Consider the following 21,922-nt stretch of genomic DNA (forward strand, 5'->3'; position numbering starts at 1 on the left):
TTGTATTGCGAATTTCTTGGTAGGAATATGTATACTTACTAATCAATCATCAGACTTGTTCATTCAGCATTGACATGTTATACATGGATTTATCTGATATTATCATTACTGTCATTAATGCAACGAGCGTTATAAAAAAAATCTAATAATACTTGGTAGAGATTACACATTCTTCCATTTTTTATTATTTCTTGTTAGCATTCAGTGTTGCACCTGACATTCTGTGAACAAAGTTCACTGTGTCATACTGACCCACAATTTGGGGAAACAAAAAATTCAAAGGGACAAGAAAATAATGATAGATGTCTCGAATTTTGTAATAAGAAGCCCAAAATACACATACTTTCTGTAGCATACCAATGATTACTAAAGATTACATGTAGGTCTACTGTCTCTAGTTATTAAATTTCAGTCTTCTGTCTTTCTCGTCTCTTTGCGTCCTAAGAATGGGTAAGAAATTGTAATCCTCAGATCTCATTCCATTTAGGCAGATGTTCATCAAACACTTAAATATATGTTCTGATAATCTATTGTGTTTCACTGTCTTTATGCCATTTTGTGTGCTAAATCCACAGTGTATCCCCCAGGTGTGTAAAAAATCCCCCTTGGTGTCAGAACTGGGGATCAAATAAAAAATGTGGGGATAAAAAATGTACTGACAAAGTTTCATCTCACCCGTACATTTTCAGCTTTTATTATAAAAATACAAATAAACCAACATGCACAATTAACAAACAAATGCATTGTCCATTCAAAGAAGAATTTTATTAGTTCATTTTTCTTTTAGTTTAAAGCCATACTTTTAACAGTCTCCTTATAATCTTTTTGTAGCAATATTATAGACCAACACATCACAGATAATCCAATACAAAACGCCGATTAAATCTTTTTAACTAAATGGCAGTTAATTTACTGCCTGTAATAAAATATGTACTATCATTGGTTTCATTGTACTTCATCATAGAACACATTTACCATTGGCAAAAGCAGGTTGTATTGACCAACTTTTCATGTTCCAGTAAATATATTACGCTTTTGCATTAATCTCAGTTTCTCTGACAATGTTGTATGTACAATCTTGAAACTTCATGGTTATAATCATCTCGGAGTGTACTAGTTACCAATGTTTAAAAGTAGGTCACAGTACCCTAACTTCCCATGCACCACAGATGTTTGGTTTATGCATTTGGCTGTTTCTCTTCATGCTGTTGTATGTCCAGTCATTAAAATTAAGTGAAAAGTCTAAACAAAGTCACCCAATGTGAAATAAATAGTGGATAAAATCAATAAACAATTGGTAACAGGTGTGATCAATTGAGCAGATGACAAGATCTTTGATCAGTGCATGTTTGACCTCGTGTGCATTTTTTAATAATGGTAAAATCAATCAAGCAACAAAGAATACAGACCTTTACAATAATTACATTCATATGGTAAAAGCAAATAACTTAATAAGAAGAAAACACGGTGTAAAGATCTCTCATTTGGTGTTATCATCATTCTGCAGGTTTTCACATCAGATCAACAAACAATATAAACCTTTGAGCTTTCTGTGTGTCCATGATTACTAATCTTTTGCAACTTTATCTTGTAAACCTAATGAAGCTGGTAAGCAAACTCAACTTTTTCCCTCATTTTTGTGTGCACATCAGTTCTTAAAAATATATTTTTTTGCACTTTATATGCATAATTTTATACCAAGGTTAATGAAACTTGCTGATGGTATTGTCTTGATGACTAGTACAACACTAATAATACAAATGTCAGACACTATGGCCCATGTTTTTATGCTTCATTGACTTGGGTTCATTCTGAAGCACGGTTCATTCCAGAATCATCGAATATTAGATGCATCTCCATTTAACTACCACACCCTTGCAACAATAGCTCATGGAGGCCTACATTTCACATTTGACTGGTGTGTTTGGGTTTTGCAGTTAGTTCTAGCCCACATTGGTTGTTTAATCTCCTCTATGATAACTATTATACCTGGAACAATGAAACTTAGCAAGAGATTACATTTTGATGGGTACTACATCCACATCAAATGTTGTTCACTATGACCTATATTTTTCATTCGACTGAATTTGCTTCAATTTGATGTTTCTACTATTGATGCTTTAATAACAAATGATTGTATGCATCTCTTTAGTGCTATACCCATACCAAAAAGGTCACTGTGCTCTATATTTCACATTATACTGGTTTGGGTTAAGGTTTTGCATTTAGCTCCTGACCATATATATATATTTGGCATGCTGTGTGCATGCTGTCCTATCTAGAATCATTAAACTTGGGGATGCATCTTGATGAGCACTAGTCCCTCATTTCAGTAGTAGGTCAGGGCCCCCGAGTGGCCAAGTGGTCTAAAGCGCTTTCTGTTACAGATCACTGCCATTTCACCTCTGTCTGTCTCAGGTTCAGCTAATGTGGCATGTGAGAAAGCTTGCCAGTAGCTTCTCGTGGGTCGGTGGTTCTTGCCGAGGTTTTTCCGGGTTCTTGCTCCATTATTAATACTGGCCGCCATGTATAGCCTATCGTGTGCTGAAAAATGGCATTAAACACCACCACCACCACTCAGTAATGGGTCATAATGTCCCATATTTTATGCTTCACTGACTAAGGTTAAATTTTGTATTTCATTTGATGTTCATTTCTGAGACAATATTCATGCTATAGTCATGAAATTGTTGATGCTTCTCTGTTCTTACCAAACCATTACTTACCATAACCTATATTCATCATTCATTGACTTACCAAACCATTACTTACCATAACCTATATTCATCATTCATTGGCTTTAAGTTTTTCATTTAGCATATGATACCTTGGCATGTTACGTATGCAGACTGTTCTACCTAGAATCATGAAACCTAGTAGATGCATATTGAGGCAGTTAACAGTCCGACAGAGGATCTTACCAAGTCTTTTCTTTTTCAGCTCATAGATCAACTCAAGCCAGGTGGTCGCTTGATCATTCCGGTCGGTGGACAAGGAGAAAATCAGATGCTGCAACAGATAGACAAATTACCTGATGGCTCAGTCACAAAGAGGAATCTGATGGGTGTAATCTATGTCCCGCTGACCAGTAAAGACAAACAGTTGCCCAGGTGGAAATAATTGCCAAATCTATTCTTCTGTTGTATGCTGGATAAGCAAGGTGCTTACTGTGTCCACATACCTCTAGCTACTGCTGCATTTTAAACAGCTTAGTGAAACTGTGTATGAAGCAGTTAACAAGTCATTATTAAATAATGGCATTTAAAAAGTGGTATTTGCATTGAGATCCCCTGATATGCTGCTTTCTCCAGAGGACCTTAAACTATGTTTCTGCTATCACAGTATCTTATTCACTTTGATAAGTCAGTTACTTTACATTATACCAGAGCATGAAAGTGAAACCAAGTAAGCACACCCTGCTGCCAATCAATATTGTTTACTTCACCCCTGCATCTGATTCAGTCCTGCTCCTGTATGACTTACGGAAATATTGGCACTCTAAGAATAGATGTTTTGGCTACTTGACCGAAAATTTAACTTTGTTTCACAATGTCTGCTGTCTGTTTAATCAGGTAATGTAAGTTTTAAATTGGATCAGTTCTTATAAAAAAGTACCCATGTCAGGCAACTAAGCAGTATTGACAGTACTCTTTTTCAGCTCACAGTTCATTGCACTAGCAATATCTATTTTGGCATACACTTTGTTCATTTGCCTTGTAAGGATATATTTTGGCTTACACTTTGTTCATTTGCCTAGCAATGATATATTTTGGCTTACATTCATTTGCCTAGCAAGGATATATTTTAGCTTAGACTTTGTTCATTTGCCTAGCACAGATATATTTTGGCTTACAATTTTTTCATTTGCACTAGCAAGGATATATTTTGGCCTTACACTTTGTTCATTTGCCTAGCAATATATATTTTGGCTTTCACTTTATTCATTTGCCTAGCAAGCATATATCTTGGCTTTCACTTCATTCATTTGCCTAGCAAGGATATATTTTGTAAGGGTTGTAAACTATTCCATAGCATCTTTCAAACTGACTAGCCACATGTAAGTAAATCCAGTTATTAATACCAATCAGTACATATTACCTTAGAGAAACTTATTTCCTTTGAAGTAAAAAAATTATTTAATAGTTTTTTATGTAAATTCATATCATTATTCAGCCTTGTCCCGGCAATTCATTGTTATTATGTTGAGGGTTGGTCTACTTCAACTTTGTTTGAGAATAGGCCTTCGTTAGTCAAACTATCTTGCTCTTTGCTGGTTTGTGGCTTGAATTTTATTGTTCTTGTGGTGACTGCTTGTGCAAGTTTATTTGTATTGTATCCAACTTTACATCTTCTTTTACCCTTTTTTATACTCTGAGGATCCTCATTACCATTCCAAAAATGTGCATTAAAGCACTATTTTACTAAGAGGTTTTTTAGGTATCAGAAATAATTTTCATCACCTCTCTTGCTTCCCTTTAAATGTATCACTGCTCCTTTGACTCGATCTATCTGTTGTACTGATCTAGCTTTATGTCCTTATGCATTTCCAATGAACTTGATTAATTCTTGATTTCACCATTTTAGACAACGGTTCACGATGGCAATATAAAGAATGTAATTGATGTCACTACATCTGCTGTTTGAATTTAAGAAGCTATAAGATGTTAAAGATTAACCTGTGCCTCAGTGACGTTTGGTACAGATGAGCTAGAAAAACTCCAACTTGAGGCATATAGAATAATTACTGGCTTATGTATGCTCGGTGGGATACAGAAGACTCAAGGTGGAGATTGTAGTTGTTGTAGGGTTTAACGCCATTTTTCAGCACAAGATAGGCTATACATGGCGGCCAGTATAATTGGTGGAGGAAGAACCCTGGAAATCCCCAGGAAGAACCACCGACCCACGAGTAGCTACTGGCAGGCTTTCTCACGTACCCACGTTAGCTGAACCTGAGACAGGTAGAGATGGAATGATTGTCAAAAATTTCAGACATGGGATGTTTTTGTTTAAAAACATATACAGGAAAGTGATGGGATTCAGACATGAAAGTGTTGACTGAATGGTGGCTTGGTGATGAGTTCTCCAGTGAATAGAATATAAAAATATATGAATTGTGAAAAGCTAAAGAAGGTACATGTACATCACTGTAGTGTGTGCACCAGAGAGTGTGAATAATGTACCTGACCATTCAAACTGTTGAAACTAAGAACTGTGAATAGCAAAAGACAAATCTGGCCACTCGTCTAATATGTGTATTAGGATTCAGAGAAATCTTGAACACTTTTTGAGTTTTGCGCATGGAAAATGTGAATACTGCAGGGATGGTTAAACAGACAAAGAAAATGTTAAGAATATTGAAACTGAAGAATTGAGAATAGCAAATAGTATGTCTTCACCAGTAGTCTGATATGTATACCAAAGTGTATGGAGACATCTTGAATGGTTTCAGAATTTTTCCCAGGAAACAAAAGTGAGGATAATAGATGGATGGATAAAGATATGAAAAACACTGAAAAGCTTGAAACTGAAGAATTACGAATAGGTAAAGGGTATATCATGGAAAGAATAACATGTAAAAATATTGAAACTAAAGGAATTTGAATAGGAGAAGGCTGATCTGTACAACTAGTCTAATCACTGTACCATGTTTCTCTGTCAAATACATTACTTAATCACATTATATTAGGATAACTCTCCCTGCTACCTTTGAATCCAGTCCTGCCAGAAAGATAAAAAAAATGTCTTTGTGTCTATTCAATATATAGACAAAGGGGTGCAACTCTTACAGGTCAATCCCCTTCTACCCTCTGGCTGGCCACCATTATACTCAGATGTACCAGTTTTACTTGCACTTCCACTGTCATGCTGTTGAATCCATTTAATGTTATACTGAAATTTTAAATTGTCCATCTTTTATTTTCAGTAGTATAGTAAATCAAAATGTTTTTTATGTGGTGCATCCAATATATTTGTGAATTCGAGTGAATTTATTAATATTTTTGCAGTTATTTTACTGTTTGTTTTTGTCACATATAAGTTTGATTGGTGACATTCAGTTTCACCAGAAAAATTGTCTGGCCCTGTACTAATCAACTATTACACTTCTAAATAATTTTGATAATGCAGTTAACATTAAGTTTTGAAATCTTTTTTGAATACACTTATTTTCTTCATTTGTCAGTTGATAACTAAGTGCAAAATGTATAAACGATTTTAGGTTGAAGAGGATGGACATGAGACATGTCTAAGCATACAACTGCTTATTGGGGATAGGCACAAGATGTATCTATGCATACAGTTACTTGGTCCAGCATTTAGAAAAAGCAGCTCAAGGGTGGCAAAAATGAACATGATCCTGTACATCGTAGCAAGACTTTTAACTAACATTTACCTCATGTCCGAACTGTTGTTTAGTCCCACGATGGTGTCAGAATGCACTCTCCTCCCCCCACCCCGGGGGCCCTGAGTGGCCTAGTGGTCTAAAGCGCTCTCCGTTATGGATCACTGCCATCTCGCCTCTGTCTGTGTGGGTTCGAGTCTCGGATTCTGCCCATGCTGAAAAATGGCGTTAAACCCCACAACAACAACAACCACCCCCACCCCCTGCAGCTGCAGGAACAGTGCCAGAACATACTGTATCCATTAATATAATAGAGGCGTTGATTAATCTTGTAGGTGATATTGATATGCCCTCACAACCATTCATGAAGATGCAGAAACAGCACCAAAACATACTGTATCTGTGAATACAGTAGAATTCATGCCTTGGAATCACATAAAAATCAGTATGACCCAAAAGGCTTTGTTGTCAATATATATACAAGTTGAAATGACATTTATATATTGTAATCCCACTGGGGATAAGCTTTGAACCCTGCCATTGAGGTCTGAGGGCTCACAAACAAATAGGACCATGCCCATGATAATCACCGCAGAGAAGTTGAACCTTGTCCCTTCTCAATGTTTGGTCCATCTAGGTATGGAACCCTTAACACCATCAAATTGGCATCTTCTTCCTGAATGCACTGAAAGAAAAATTTTTGGCTTCTGAGAAGACATTAACTAAGATGTTGGATCTTCAGTAAGATGTTAGACCCAGTCTTATCCCGATTCAGGACACTCTCCACAGCAAAAGTGGCATTCCTGGATGATGTACTACAAAATGATTCAGTAACTATGGTTTTTGGGACATGACATGGTTAACCTTACATTCCTCATTTGTAGTTCAGGGGGATAATCAGAGTAGAGAAGTTGGACTTTATCCTGCTCAACATTTTCTCCATCTAGATATGGAATTCTTAACACATATTAACTTGGCATCTTTCTCCTAAATGCATCAGAATTGAAGCTCTTGTGTCAGAGAAAGCATCAAACAAGAAAATGTTTTAGTAAGTTTCTTGCAGCTCCTTAGCCTACTTAATGAGGGATGGACAATGCAGTTCCTAATGGATCTGTGAGAGTAAGTGGCATGTGGGTGTATCAAGTGAATGCTCTTTCTATCAACCTCTAGGAAATGAAAACCATTCTCAATGCTGACCACATGTGGGTGGAACATATCCGTAGAAACACCGTCCTGATAATGTTGGACAATTCAGTTGTGATTTACCTCTGCAAGAGGGCAACAATTACCAGACCTATGCCTCATGGTAGGTACTCCCAGTATCGGGTAATATTAAGTCCGACACAATCCTGGCTGGCTCAATGTCCTGACTGATTCATTATTATTATCATGAATGAAGAACAACTGCTTCATACAGAGTTGCCCATCCAGGAACCATTCATCAGGTCTGTGCCCTTTGGGACTGACAGATAATTGAGATTCTATTTTATTTTACCTTGGGCCATACATGCTCATTTAATTGACAGGGAGACAATGTGGGAATACACTCCCTCCATCAGTTTTCTTTATGAAGATAATTAAGAAATGAAGGATTTAGACTGCAATATCTCCAATTATCCCACATAGATGATCAACAATTAAGTCAATTTAGTGACACATAGACCCAGACAAGTCAGCAACCTCCACTCTACTCAAGCAGTTTATATCACCACCACTCCATGCATGTCCATAGTAACTCTTCCTTCACTCCAGGTTCCTTTTAGGGATGTCCTGATTGAAAGGATTTTGGAGCTGGATTTGTAGAGAGGATTGCAACAGCTGAACATCATCCACTTGAGGATATACAATGGGAAATCGTTCATATCAGTGATGTCACACCCATTTCAGCATCCATTCTTCAAAGGCAAATGCCTGATCTGTTCCTTCTCTTTGAAGAGATGTTAACCCCTGTGAGAATCAAGGGACACTTTTCCAGACACATTCAGACTTAAAGGAGGAGATGATTTTGGCTGCAACAAGCTAATCACAGACTAATAAGCTAATATCCTGACCACGCTTAGTCACATTATTCTCAAACAGAATTTCTCCAGGTTTTTTACATGGCCAGACTCAATCAAGATTTGATCCACCATCTCCCACACACTGGAAACTGAAGTAGCTATTATAATAATTTGCAATTTATAATAATGGTAAATTGACATACAGAGTAAGTTACATATGAGATCCTTTGATATGAACTGCATGCAGTTCAGTTCTGATGCTTCACTCTTTCTAATGACACAACCTGGTTCCTTACAAAGAACAGGTTGCTGTTATATATTGACCAACAATAAATATTTGTTCCTTCTGCTTGATTGATCTGCTGAGAGAGAAAGCTGCAAGACACTGTAATACCCTTGGATGTTAGCTGCTACCAGAATATATGCATGAACTGTTAAAGACTATTACTACAGCTGGAGGCAGGAATGCAAGACATAACCCGACATACGCTGGCCACTTGGTTAAAGGGAGTTATTTAATCAGTATAACTCACAGCATGAGGCACACTAATGAAGATTTTAACTTGTGGAATATAAATGTCCTACATCCACCTGGCCTTGAACAAATGTCTCAGTTTGGGATATAGTGGAGTCAAGTGACAGGCACACCCAGTCAGTGTTCTCTGGCTTCCATTTGTGTGACATGGTCTTGCTAAGGAGAGAACTGAATCTCATTGGGTTAGTGGTAGCTGCACATCCATGAAAGCACATCCTTTGTCCCAGATATGAATTTGCTACTTTAAAGTGGATTCACCTGGGAAACTTTTGATGGTGAGAAAATAATCAATTGTGGAATCCCACAAGGTTCTCCCTCTGCATGTATAAACAATTATCACTTATTGTGCTGAATTAATATCAGAAGTTTTTCCATTAAGTAGATTGGTCATGATCCTTCTGAGTTATACAGGTAGAAGTTGGATGCTCAGCATTTCCTCCTCCTCTTACCTGTTTTACTATGTAGTATGATCAGGTAATGTATTTGACAAAGAAAGCTATTATTTTAGTAAATTATCTTGTTCTAATAATGCCTACATGATCACATTACAAATAATCCATCCCATCCTTCCATTCAGTGCAAGCCTCCTTGGATGTTTCACTCTGAGGAGACACCATCCTGGTGTAACAGTGGCCACCTAGTAGGTAGTATCAAGGGGCATTAACCTTTAAGAGTTGCTTCCCCATGGATATAAAATATATTAGACAAAAATGTTTTTCATCTTTCGGGTTGGGGTCTGGGCTGGATTCAGAGGTAGCAGAGAACGTTATCCTAATGTAATGTGGTCAGGTAAGCATTATCTTAGATACGACAAGACATTTTAAATGTATGCATACAATTAATATTTATCCTAGGGCCCTACCCTACCACCAGGAATTTGGCCCTATGGTTATAACTTTTGAAAACCATTGCTGGCACGTAGGGTAATTAATAAATAAAAATTAATAAATAAATAGATTCTAGGGTCTAAAAGTAAGAGGTCATGATCATATTAAGTCTAATAAGACAATCACGGTTTCTGCACAGAAACTTAAATTTAGGGATAAATACCTTGATCAAAAACACCATGCACTACTAGCTCCTTTGTGCAGGACTATTAAATATGGGTTGGACATATAATTTGTTGCACACTGTACCCATGTTGACAGAAATTTAAAACTTGGCCCTATTTTCCTCATGATGAAAGCCAAGTTTTCCAGGAATGCAAATGTCACAATTCATCTTATCGAAAAATGTGATGTTGTAAAAAAATTCAACCTTTGATTGTAGCTTTTAAAATGCTGAGATATTTACATATATGATGACATGTTTATGCAGTCTACCTTTTTTACAGAATAGAGATTGATTGTTAAGTATTCTTGTCTTTTTCAGTTCTAGACCAAATGATGAACTCTGAACTCTATATTGCAGCTGTGGCTTATGCTGACATCTACACCTCTGCATACATCAGTCATACACCTGGAAAATTCTCTATCAAAATCCAGTCCTAAAAATTTCATCAGTGAATGGACAATTTTGGATAAACAGCCCCCAAATCATCCCAACTAGAGCCAAGGAGAGAAGAAAAATATTAAAATGTGATTGCTGACAATTGTATTGTGACAGTGTACTATGTTTTAGCTTGTAGCACAGCCCATCTGCAAACATTATTACAACTTGTGTGAGATTTAGTTGCTGGATGTACCTGCAGACCAAATTACTACCATGTTACCTTAAAAGACCTAGTTTTTATTGTATGTGCTTGTTTTAAATCCAAATATAACTGTCACAGTACATTATAGATGTGCATTTATATAGTGTCTAAATACACCTAATTTTATCCACGGCAAATAAAAAATCACTGATGGTGAGCAGACTCAGAAAATACATCATACAGGGACAACATGACTTCAAGATGAGGCAGATTTTTTATTCATGTTAGTACAGATTTTGTACCTGGATTTATTTCAGTTTTTTCTTGCAATCCAGAACATACAGAAAGCATGTGTGATGCTTCTGATTCTTTAATACACCAAATTTAATGTTCAAATTTTAGAATTGGGTTAAGGTAGCAAGTAGTGCCTATGTATGCCCTATTCCGAGTGTATGATACATTGATTTTGCACCAAATATCTGTATAATAAATGTACATTAATATGTTGATGCTAATAGGTTTATCCAGGTAGGGGGTTCTGTTCTAAACTGAATTGAGATAAAGGGGATAATTCCCCCATAAATTTTCAAGGGGGGAATTTTCCAGATATAGAAGGGATTAAATAAATGAGTAATGACAGGCTTGTAATGTATTCAGTTCATTGTTTGGGGATGATTTTTGAGATATTACTTAATAATTGAACCTCCTAGGATAGAAACTCTCTTGACACATTTTAATCATATTCATCATAATAAGAATACTAATAAAAATAAATATCGGATCTGCTAAATCAATTGTGTCATGGTCTGTTTTGTCTTGATGCATATATGCTATGGCAAATGGTAGCCAACCATGTCTTTGTTATTATCAGAAGGATAAAGAAATCATGATAATTATCCCACAACTACATTATTTATTATTTAATCTTAAAATAATTAGTCTTTGTTGAGTTATGGCCAGCTCACTTAACTGGAGAAAATTAAAAACATCTCTTCACTGACCTGCATAATCATTAACAAGTTGTAGTCAGCTGTACATTGTTCCAGGAATGGAAAATGAATTGTGAAAATTAATGTTTAATTATGGACTAGTCTAGTCATTATATTCCAATTTATTATCTTGCAACGGGAAGGGGATTTTAACTGATGGTAACCCTTGGTAGAAACAGCCTATTGTAAGAACTGTAAGGTGATTAGCTATTGATTGGAGTCCATCTAATATACTTATACCAGATGTAATTCTGAATTACAAACACTTGGGAAGGAAGAGTAAGGGGAAGAAGATGTAGAATTATGTTGTATGGCTTCACAAACAAAAGGTTTAATTTCAGAATGTAGATTATTATTATAGAATGTGAAGAAACCACAGACAGTAAGAAAATAATTATGTTGTATGGCTTCACAAACAAAAGGTTTAATTTCAGAATGTAGATTATTATTATAGAATGTGAAGAAACCACAGACAGTAAGAAAATAATTATGTTGTATGGCTTCACAAACAAAAGGTTTAATTTCAGAATGTAGATTATTATTATAGAATGTGAAGAAACCACAGACAGTAAGAAAATCAATATAGTAGTAAAAATCGTAGATTAAAATTTTTCAGAATCCTTGGATATTTAATATTTTCATTTAATATTTAATATTTTTATTTAATATTTTCATTTGAAAATTAAAAGAATGTTATGGAATCAATGTGATAAATCTATATCAGTGTTATTTAGAATAATTATGAATAATAATCAGACATGGTGGAAAAACCAACTTGTTAGTAAAATAAGGGTACAAAAGTCTGGCTGTAACTAGTATAGTCTGTCGATTCCATGTTATCATTGCGGTGGAATGCGTGTTGATGATGTTTATTTGAATCTTTATGACATGATATTTTTCAATAGTGATCAAAGGACTTTCTCTCTCCATTTGTTTAATCGAATTATTTTCACTTTTGCTCTTAAGCTGAGACTATCGGATGCACCTTTTGCAGCAGTTTGTTCCATCATTAGAAATTTGTAATTATCACACAAGATGATCGGTGTTTACGAAGGAATTGAGTGTGTTATGTCATCAACTGGTTTTAGTTTGGTATGCTTTTAAGTACATTTCATAATGTATGTGAGAAAGCCACGCCAGCTAATATGCTTTTTTTTTTCACTTTCTTTTGACCAGATGTCATTCTGAGCTGATAAGATGGTATTTATTCAGAAATCTTAAGAAAGGTTTCAAACTGATATAAAAAAATAATTTGCAACATTTTATGATTTCATGCAGAGAAGCAAAGAAATCTGGACATGTTGAATCAGGACTAAATAAATAACTTTTAGATAGTTTGTTTTAACTGTTAGCATGGAATGTTCTTGTATTTCTGCCTTTTAAACCCAAAGAAAAACATCAAAAAATTAGATCCTTTTTTATATAGCTTAATGAGTCTTTAATGTGTTTTAACTGAAACTTGCCCTTTCTGGGATATACAGAATTCCTCTAATGTATTAATCTGTTTTTTTTTTTAGCCTTTCACCAGAAATGTCATTTATGTCTGACTATAGGTGAAGTGATTTCTGCAATATATCTCATTTGCCTTATCCATGCCTATTGATTTTGGTGTTGCTAGGTCCTAAGTCAAGGTTACTTGAGATGAAAATGTGATTTTCATTTTGCATGATAAGGAGAGTGTTTTTACCTAATTTTTATAAATCTTAGAAGGAAAATACGAAGCTAAGTTATGTTAATTAGAATTCATTTTGTTATATTTGCAAAATGCAACTGTATTTACACCTCACCCACTTTTATGCAAAATCAGTCTGTAGTTTCTTAACTTTTCCAGTGCAAAAGGTTTGCTATTTTCTAACCATGTTAGCACTGCCAGGTCTATTGAACTTAGCTTGATTGTCATGTATATGTGCAACAGAGAATGTGTGTATTGCAAATGGGACTAAGCAAGCACACTGCATTTTCAGTCAAAAACTATCAGATATATGGTTTTATAGGTCAAGATTTCTGGCACTGAAATTGCAACTTTTTTATCTTACATATGTACCTCAAGTGAAGCAGCACTAAGCACTTCTATTTCATGGAGGGTTAAATGTTCAAGCAGCACTAAGCACTTCTATTTCATGGAGGGTTAAATGTTCACGCAGCACTAAGCACTTCTATTTCATGGAGGGTTAAATGTTCAAGCAGCACTAAGCACTTCTATTTCATGGAGGGTTAAATGTTCACGCAGCACTAAGCACTTCTATTTCATGGAGGGTTAAATGTTCAAGCAGCACTAAGCACTTCTATTTCATGGAGGGTTAAATGTTCACGCAGCACTAAGCACTTCTATTTCATGGAGGGTTAAATGTTCAAGCAGCACTAAGCACTTCTATTTCATGGAGGGTTAAATGTTCACGCAGCACTAAGCACTTCTATTTCATGGAGGGTTAAATGTTCAAGCAGCACTAAGCACTTCTATTTCATGGAGGGTTAAATGTTCACGCAGCACTAAGCACTTCTATTTCATGGAGGGTTAAATGTTCAAGCAGCACTAAGCACTTCTATTTCATGGAGGGTTAAATGTTCAAGCAGCACTAAGCACTTCTATTTCATGGAGGGTTAAATGTTCACGCAGCACTAAGCACTTCTATTTCATGGAGGGTTAAATGTTCAAGCAGCACTAAGCACTTCTATTTCATGGAGGGTTAAATGTTCACGCAGCACTAAGCACTTGGAGGGTTAAATGTTCAAGCAGCACAAAGGTGACTGGAGTCAAGAATTTGGCTTGGTTTATGCATACTGAAATCACATCAAATCATTGCAGGTCAAGTTCATTTGAGGTAAAAGTATGTTAACATTTGTAATACCTTTGGTTGATCAGTGGGATTATTCTTTTAATTTTTGGATTTAGATTACATTATATTTGCGTTTTACTTCTAGTCATTTTAGGAATTTTATTTAACTTAAAGTAGGGTAAGACTCTTTAGAAACAAGCATAATCCTCTGTATTTTATATATTGTTTAACATGAATGTCACTTTGGAAAGACTTCCTTTTCAAACTTTGATTTGAATTTATTTATGTAACAGTGGTTGCAGACCTAATTCAGTAATTTTAATTGTCCCTGTACGGTCCAGTTTTTCCATTGTAAGTAGTTATGCTTGTATGTGCTGGCGTTTCTTACACCCTTAAAATAGGTGAGCACTTCAAGTATGTTTTATACCCAAAAGGTGATGGTTGCATGGTATTATAGTTTGCCATCATTCATCCAATCAGGCATCAGTTGTGATATCTGCATGATAATTTAAGTCCTATGGTTGCATGGTATTATAGTTTGCCATCATTCATCCAATCAGGCATCAGTTGTGATATCTGCATGATAATTTAAGTCCTATGGTTGCAAGATATTATAGTTTGCCATCATTCATCCAATCAGGCATCAGTTGTGATATCTGCATGATAATTTAAGTCCTATGGTTGCATGGTATTATAGTTTGCCATCATTCATCCAATCAGGCATCAGTTGTGATATCTGCATGATAATTTAAGTCCTATGGTTGCATGGTATTATAGTTTGCCATCATTCATCCAATCAGGCATCAGTTGTGATATCTGCATGATAATTTAAGTCCTATGGTTGCATGGTATTATAGTTTGCCATCATTCATCCAATCAGGCATCAGTTGTGATATCTGCATGATAATTTAAGTCCTAGTGAATTGATTTTAATTCAACTTGGTACATATTTTACCTCAATCCAAGGAAGAACTTGATAAGTTTGGGGTTTTTAAGCTTCCATGGTCATGGTCAGTTTCTAAAAATAAATGTTATGTATACATTGCATATTCAGAAGATAACTTGTGAACAGCTTTCAACACAGCTTACTGCAGGTGTTCCCCTTAGCCCAAGAAAAAGCTCAAAATTATGAGACCAGTTGTTAAAAATAGAATTTGCCTCTGGATTTCATATCTTAATGTTAAATTAAAAGTTCTAGTGAACAAATAATTTTTAATCAAGCTTAGTACCTGTGTTCCCTCAGTCCAAGGAATGACCCAATAAATTGTGTTGACAGTAGTTTCAAGGTGAGATAATTCTTTTAAAAATAGGTTTTTGCTATGCATTTGATATCCAAGTATTGTTAAATTCTATTAAACAGAATTCAATGCAATATTGATACAATGAACCATCCATATAAAATATATATTAGATAATGGCATGTGTTTGACATTATATAGATTTTGCCTTTGCATTTCATTTCCAGAGGATATTTTAAGTTCTAGATAAGAGAATTTATTGAAGTAATACATTTGCTTTTCATCTCCACATTAAGAACTGTATCAATTCATGGATCAGTAGTACATTGTCCGCTGTTACTGGAAATAGCTTTGGGCATTGCATTTTATTTCTAGCCACTAACTTAAGTATTACATAAAACATTTATGTGAAATTTTGTAATGGTGTTTTCCTTTGTACAAAAATCGAACCATTGTGATTTAAGGGTGGGGATGGCAGTGTACCTTTAAGGTCAAGATGCTGTTACTAAAAATAGATTTGAACTGCCTATTGTTCAAGTAGGAGTTTGTGGCGAATAAGCCACATATTTTTTAGAATTTCTTGGATTTGTTGAAAGAAATAAGAAATTACATAAACGTGAGTATGAATGTCATTATAAAAAATATTAGGGATGGTTTATGGTTTAAAAAAGATTGTAATAACTCATCATAGCTACTTTGTTAAAATATAGAGAGATTAATTTGTTGCAGGTATACACATACAGTTGGGTTACTGTAGAAACATATGTACACTTGTGTCTAGGTTTTAAATACCAATACCTAACTTGTACCTATAAAAGTTTCGAGTCTGACTTAACTATTAGATTGTATAAGTACTACACATTGTGTTTTCCATTAATTACTGCACTTTTTATGCAGTTCTGAATTCATACTTGGCAGCTTATTGTACTGTAGATATATGGCTTTCTGTGAATTTGATTGGCTTCATTTTAATGTGTTGCTAGGCAATCACTTTGTTTATGTTTATATGACTTGTATATTTTTGGCAAATCCAAATGTTTTTAATTGAATTAAAGTGAAAATAAGTGTTATTCTGAGATGCAATTTTTAAAAAAATGTTTGTTTGATAATCATAAATGCTTGATTTCAGTGAATGATTCTTAGCTTTATTTTGTCATTGTCTGCCATTAGCATGACTATATCATCAGGTATGTAAGAAAATATTTTTATTACCAAAATTTGGTATGTTGTAGTTTCTCAAGAATATCAGAAATGGTTTAATACTCAGCAGTTAAAAAGAAGACAGAAGAACTGGACTTGTCATAAAGTCCTATAAATTATTTCAACCAGTAGAGCATAAGTTCCATTGGGGGAAACTTGTTAAGTGAATACTCAATAAAAGTGCAGTTGCAGAACTGGGATATAAGTATGCCTTAATACTTTTGTCTTTTTATTAAAAAAACTATTTAAAAAAATAATTTCTTCCCTTGAGACCACTGATTCAATGTTAAAGATGAGCTTCAGGAGATCTTAACGTAACATTCTGCTCCTCCCTGTCCAACTGCAGTTGCAGAATGGGTTATTTTATTTTGCTGTAGTTTGTCTATACTTCTCAAAGTCCATACATTATCAATCCTAAATCCATTGGGTTATTTTATTTTGCTGTAGATGATTTGATGTCTAATATGGCTACCACAGTGGTCATCTGGAAAACGTTATGACTGCTTCATCTGAGCAAATGCTCATATCAGCATGGGAATTTCATTAAAAGATGTTTTGTTGATCCTTGCTAAAAATGGTTTTGATCTAAAGTCCAATATATGGCCATCTTGTAAATCTTGATTTTGCTACTTATCATTTTGACAAGGGGGGGTCATCAGAAGAGTTCATATAGTGTCCAGCTTGCCTTAGTAAAAATGACTAACCCTCAATATGGCCACCATTGTTGCTGTCTTGAAAATGTTGTTGCCTCTCTTTCTTTCAAATGGCTGTCTATACCAACGTGGAATTTGTACCAATGGACTCCTTTTGATACCCAAGTTGGTTGGTAATGAAAATGGTGCCAGTCATACATCCATAATTTTTACATGACTCCTGTCTTATAAATGATGTCACTACTTTCCAGAATGGATGATCATTATGACATAGGATCTTCACCCAAAGACTTCTAATGATGTCTGTCCTAAATGAAAATAGAAACAAAGTTGGCATCCAATATGTTCACCACAGCAGCTAATTTGAAAATCATGTTATCACTGAATAATATCAGATGGTTTCAACACTCAGCAGGCAAAAATAAGAAATGGTCTTATCTTCAATTCCTGGAAATTCTTTTTGCCTGGTGAGCATCTATGGGCTTTTGTTTTGTAAATTAGGATGGTTAAAGACTCCTTTTTAATAATATGATTACTGTTACCATGAACACTGGTATGTTAACAAATTACTCCTTGAGGTCACTCATTACCATATACAGAGGACCAGATTAGTCACAATTCTTGGGAAATTTGGATGGACATTTTGTCTTTTGCATTACTTATACTCCTTTGACATTGAAGTACAGTTTGTTTTTTTACACAAAAGTGGGTGAAAAGAGTAAAATAAAAATGGGTTTAAATGTTGTGCCAAAACATACTTTAAAGAGGGCACAGAAGTATAGCACTTGTATAGTGACTCGCTAGGTGTGTGTCATAAAGCCAAAGGCAGAAAAGATAATGATAATAATAATAATCATAAAGTAATTATTTTCAGGTTACAAGATGTTTGAGTAGGAATAAATTTTATATATATATATATATATATATATATATATATATATATATATATATATATATATTTATATATATATATATAGTTTAAATTTTTCCCAAGAAAAGGTGCAGTATTATAGACAGAGGTAGGCAAACATTTTATGGTATTACACTGACATTTCAGTACTTCTCATTGTTTACAGCCAAATGGAGAGAGATATATGTAAATAGTTATACTATAATATAATTTACACACATGCATGAAACGCCAGATAAAATTGCAACTAGTATCAAGGACAATAAATTTTACAAGGATGAAGTAGGTTTGAGAGGCTGTCACTTTATCTTATGAAACATGATTTTCTTGATGTATTGATCACATGAGAGTAGAGTGAGAGCTTCGGTGGAAAGAAAATATTCTTTGGCAAATTTGCACTCATAAATGAACATGGCACTCTGCCATTCATCATCCTTTATTGCAAGTCTAAGAGTGCATTAGAGATGTTGACATCAAAGTTTATATTTTTTCTTTAAAAAAATCATGGAATATTCCTAAATTAAGTTGAATACGTCGTCTTCATTCATTGCACAAAAATTACACGTTGATTTACTTCGGATTTACCTTTATGTAAAAATGATTTGGTCAATACAATACACGTGAAAATCTTGTAATAAATGTTCATTGTTTTTTATCCATAGTATATTTAAATGGTTTTATGAGCCTCCAGTCAAGATAGTTTTTTAAAATGTATCTTCCTAAATGTCATATGAGCTTTGGGAATTTAATTTTACTCTTGATGAAATTGTTCATTAGATATGCTTGCTCACGTAAATTAATTTTTGACTCATTTTTAATGGAGATTCCAATAATTTGAAATACAAGAATCCAGTGCATGATGATCTTTAGAAATTTGATACATCAATTGAGTAATGATTGCAGATTTAATTGAAATTAAAAGGTCTGTTTCTCTAAAGGAATACATATCTTTATCCTCTATTTGCTATATTCTTTAAGTCAAATCCCATTTGCCTTCCGTAATAAAATTACTTAGTATTTTCCAATATTGAAAGTCAAATTGTTGCTGAACTTGTGCATGTAACATTGCCAACCATGTGATGTATTACTACATTTTACAGAAAACATGGCACTGGTGGTAGTATAAATGAAATCACTGTCGCTTAGAAGAACTGTTGAATGTTATACAGGTTTTGGCAATGTCACACATATTGCAGGTATCGGAGAAAACTTTGGTTATTAACCAAGTTACTGTCTTGGTTTTATTTTGACTGAGGAGGAGAGGAAATCACAAAAATTGGTAAAACTGTCATTTGAAAGTGCATAAATGCACATTTTATATGATGTGTACCAAATTCTCAATTTCTGATGGCTACTTGAAAGTGATGAAGTCTAAAGAATATTTAAGTGATTGGATGAATGGATGTGTCTTCTGGATGTAGATTTTGCCCTATATCAATAAGACCATATTTTTCTGTAAACTAATGCAGAATATCTTTCATATTTGGCCTTGTGTTCATGTTGTCCCTCATGCTTATCCAAAGTTGGATCTGTTACTGTCTTAAAGTCAACACCAATAATATGTATTTTCTGACCATTTTTCTTTGTATAGTCAGCCAACTTACCATATACATACTTATAAGTCGAGTCAAACTGCAAGCAACAAAGATCCAGAATAATGCACCTGCAGATCAGGGTCTATGTTGTTTGTTCTAATGATTGCTCCTAACAAACTGTACAGACCCAGATCTGCTGACACATTTTGCGATGGCAGATCTGGGTCTGTGCAGTTTGGAGTTGGACTTATAAGCAAGTACATATGGTATATATAAAATATGGATTGTTAATATTTTGTCCATAAACAAAAACCAATATCTATATCTTTAATGTTAATTTATACTACAGTGTATAATGATTCTGCTGCTGCTCAGTAATTCATAAGAACTATTTATCCTCAGTTGAAAATGAAGTATAGCTAAATGTGCCTAGAATGTTTGTATGAGGCCAGTGATAAGTATAGCTAAATGTGCCTAGAATGTTCGTATGAGGCCAGTGATAAGTATAGCTAAATGTGCCTAGAATGTTCGTATGAGGCCAATGAAGTATTGCTAAATGTGCCTAGAATGTTCGTATGAGGCCAATGAAGTATAGCTAAATGTGCCTAGAATGTTCGTATGAGGCCAATGAAGTATAGCTAAATGTGCCTAGAATGTTCGTACGAGGCCAATGAAGTATAGCTAAATGTGCCTAGAATGTTCGTATGAGGCCAATGAAGTATCGCTAAATGTGCCTAGAATGTTCGTATGAGGCCAATGAAGTATAGCTAAATGTGCCTAGAATGTTCGTATGAGGCCAGTGATAAGTATAGCTAAATGTGCCTAGAATGTTCGTATGAGGCCAATGATAAGTGTAGCGGAAAACAATGGGAAAACACACAAAAACAGGAAAATGAATTGGAAGCAAAATTTAGAAATTTTGAAAATATTTATTACATCAAAACGTTTTGTCAGAAGAGGCTACATGATTGCTGCTTTCAATATTTCTGTAAAGTTTTAATAATCTTAAAATGTTCCAGATATTTTTTTGTGTTGCTCATTTGACAGTAATGCCTGAATCATTTAAATGTAATATTCATGGTAAAGAAGAATCATAATTCTCTGCTATAACAAATTCTCCAGTCCAAAGTTAAATATTATTTGAGATAAAATATAACAATTTAACTAACTCCCTGGAGGATTCTGGTGTTTGTATAAAGAAGTGTTTGTGATTGAGAAAATTAGTTATCTTTATTAAAAAAAACATGGTCTTTACAAATGGAAACCATGTACCTTTATTCAATTCAACAGATCTTAGCTCTTGAATTTTGCAAATTTAATTAGAAACAATAAAAAAATGTGTTATTGCTTTGTCTTTCATCTCATTGTGCATTTGAGAGCTGAACACCACCAGTATGTTATGGGCTTTTCAAGGCAAAATGTCTCCATGACACTTTCACCAAATGACACCCTGGTAAATGTGATATCACTCATGTTAACTCACTTGACTAGTAAGATGAAGAAATGGTGGTATTAATGTATTTATTGTCCTAAACTTTATATTAGAGCTACCGGGTACTTTATCTTCTTAAAAGAAATGTAATTCGGAGCTCAACATGAGCATAATCATGGCTACAGCTGCCTTGGTGTTTTTGTTAAGAGGGATAGTTATATATTTGTTCAGACATGTAAAGGAAACAGTTACCAGTAGTCCTACTTGGTTTTTCTTATATTTGTATATTCTGTTTGTTATTCAACTCTGCTGTTTAATGGATATAAATTGCTTTTCTGCTAAATAAAGTGTTGAGTTTTTAAATAATTTATCACTGTTGTTACTTTGTTTATCAATCAAATATCCAGATATCACAGCCCATGAGACAACATTTCCTTATCAACCTAGACAGCCAATGTTTATAATATTTGGAAAAATAAGACCAACAAGATATATATGAAAATTTCCTCCCCAGGGGTTAATTTATATTAAAAAAATTCCTCCCCTTAGAATAAGGGCCTCAGGGGTTAATTTATATTAAAAAAATTCCTCCCCATAGAATAAAGGCCACAGGGGTTAATTTATATTAAAAAAATTCCTCCCCATAGAATAAAGGCCTCGGGGGTTAATATGGAGAT

At 34.5% G+C, this 21,922-nt stretch overlaps 1 protein-coding gene across 6 annotated transcripts in view; it reads left to right on the top strand.

The window, feature by feature from the left end:
- LOC149804288 (protein-L-isoaspartate(D-aspartate) O-methyltransferase-like) overlaps positions 1-21,615 on the top strand; it is a 47,832-nt gene extending 26,217 nt beyond the window's left edge. For 3 of the 6 annotated variants that reach the window (XM_089938481.1, XM_089938488.1, XM_089938495.1), the window contains exons 6-7: positions 2,941-3,110; positions 10,250-21,615. In XM_089938481.1, the coding sequence (XP_089794607.1) occupies positions 2,941-3,110; positions 10,250-10,274 (195 nt within the window). In that variant the 3' untranslated portion in view covers positions 10,275-21,615. Of the gene's footprint in view, positions 1-2,940; positions 3,161-10,249 lie in introns of all 6 variants that reach the window. The other 3 variants (XM_089938507.1, XM_089938512.1, XM_089938500.1) reach the window with 3 other exon arrangements.
- Positions 21,616-21,922: the final 307 nt, after the last annotated feature.

This window comes from Sinohyriopsis cumingii, chromosome 2, assembly GCF_028554795.1.
Source record: "Sinohyriopsis cumingii isolate HCF-2022 chromosome 2, ASM2855479v2, whole genome shotgun sequence".
In the NCBI taxonomy this organism is placed as follows: Eukaryota; Metazoa; Mollusca; class Bivalvia; order Unionida; family Unionidae; genus Sinohyriopsis; species Sinohyriopsis cumingii.